The sequence below is a fragment of the Aplysia californica genome, unplaced genomic scaffold, assembly GCF_000002075.1.
Source record: "Aplysia californica isolate F4 #8 unplaced genomic scaffold, AplCal3.0 scaffold00540, whole genome shotgun sequence".
Classification (NCBI taxonomy): domain Eukaryota; kingdom Metazoa; phylum Mollusca; class Gastropoda; order Aplysiida; family Aplysiidae; genus Aplysia; species Aplysia californica.
Window position 1 is genome coordinate 37141 of NW_004797810.1, and position 1507 is coordinate 38647.

Consider the following 1507-nt stretch of genomic DNA (forward strand, 5'->3'; position numbering starts at 1 on the left):
TCATCATCATCATCATCATCATCATCATCATCATCTTTATCATCATCATCATCACCATCATCTTCATCATCATGATCTTCATCATCATCATTATCATGTACATACCAACTCTCCCAGCACACACATTCTCACACTCAAGAGACAATCTTCTAAACTATACGTTCATAATTATTTCCACCACCCCCCCCCACACACACTCTCTCTCTCTCTCTCTCTCTCTGTCTCTCTGTCTCTCTGTCTGTCTCCCCCCCCGCGCGCCCACACACAGGCGAGGAGGAGAAACTCGAAGTACTGAGCGTGAGGAAACATAAGCCCCTCTTCAGCTCCGGAGAGCGCCTCGCCTACATCGACCTGACCAAGGGACCCGAAGTCCAGAGAACTGACCAGCTGGACGACCAGACCACCGCCACCGGGGTCATCTTCAACACGCCGGGACAGGACTCGTTCCTCAGCCTGACTGTGATGTACCCTGGGTGGTCAGACGGCTGTGTGCACTATGTGTGTGTGGCCCGCACCCAGGCTGGGAGACTCCGGCTCAGCAGGGTCTACGTCAGATCCACACGACCCACCAGCTCCACGCTGGCGCAGGCGTTGAGGGACCTTAGCGGCCAGCTGGATAGCTTGACTGCCGCTGCCGCTGCCACGCCCTCCTCCTCCTCTTCCTCCTCCTCATCCCCATCCTCCTCCTCCTCCTCCTCCTCCTCTTCCAGTGGGGCTGGGGAGTCTGGTAGTTGCAGAAAAAGGAGTGACTCCGCCGTGGCATCTGCTTTGGTCCAAACTCTGTACACAGAGTCCGGGGTGTATAACGGGTCCACGTACTTCCTACCTAGCTACTCACCCTCCACGTATCTAGTGGCCGAGCCGGCTTGTCGAGGGCTGGGCGGGATCCTAGCTCAGATCGACGATGAAGAAGAGTACGAGTTCGTGAAAAACTTCACCTTGCCCATCCTCTCGGACAAGGCCATCGTGTTGCTAGGGGCGACGGACGAGGCGGAGGAGGGCGTGTGGGTGAACCGGGTGGGCGGGGGGCCGGCGGGTGTGCTGGACTGGGTGCCCGGCGGGGCGGTGCCGGATAACCTGAGGGGGGACCAGGACTGCCTGGCCCTGGTGAAGAACTTTCGCGGCACGCCGGGCATCCGGATGAACGACATGCAGTGTAACTTTAATCCTTACAGAGATATGGACTGGATCCATAGCTTCTTGTGCGAGGTCAAGGTGGAGGAGAGCGTGCTCTATACTGATTGTTGAAGGGAAAGAGAGGGGGGGGGGGTAGAAACTGGACACATAGCTTCTGATGTGAGGTGGAAGTGGAGGAGAGCGTGCTGTGCACTGATTGTTGTCACCAGAATGCCTCACAATCACATTCATTATCTTGTATACTGGCAACGTGTGCGTGTCTGTTTGTCAACTCCTCTAAATGACAATATTGCTGTGAATAAAATGTCCAAAGTACCCAGCACGTGTTTTTGTCTGTGTTATTTATGAATATAAGCCCCCCCCCCTCGCC

The 1507-nt window shown here is 55.5% G+C and overlaps 1 protein-coding gene across 1 annotated transcript in view; it reads left to right on the plus strand.

Annotated features, from left to right (window-relative positions):
- LOC106012871 (pinin) overlaps positions 1-1264 on the plus strand; it is a 4317-nt gene extending 3053 nt beyond the window's left edge. Inside the window, exon 2 of the mRNA XM_035971927.1 lies at positions 269-1264. Coding sequence (XP_035827820.1) covers positions 269-1248 — 980 coding nt within the window. The 3' untranslated portion in view covers positions 1249-1264. The remainder of the gene's footprint in view (positions 1-268) is intronic.
- Positions 1265-1507: the final 243 nt, after the last annotated feature.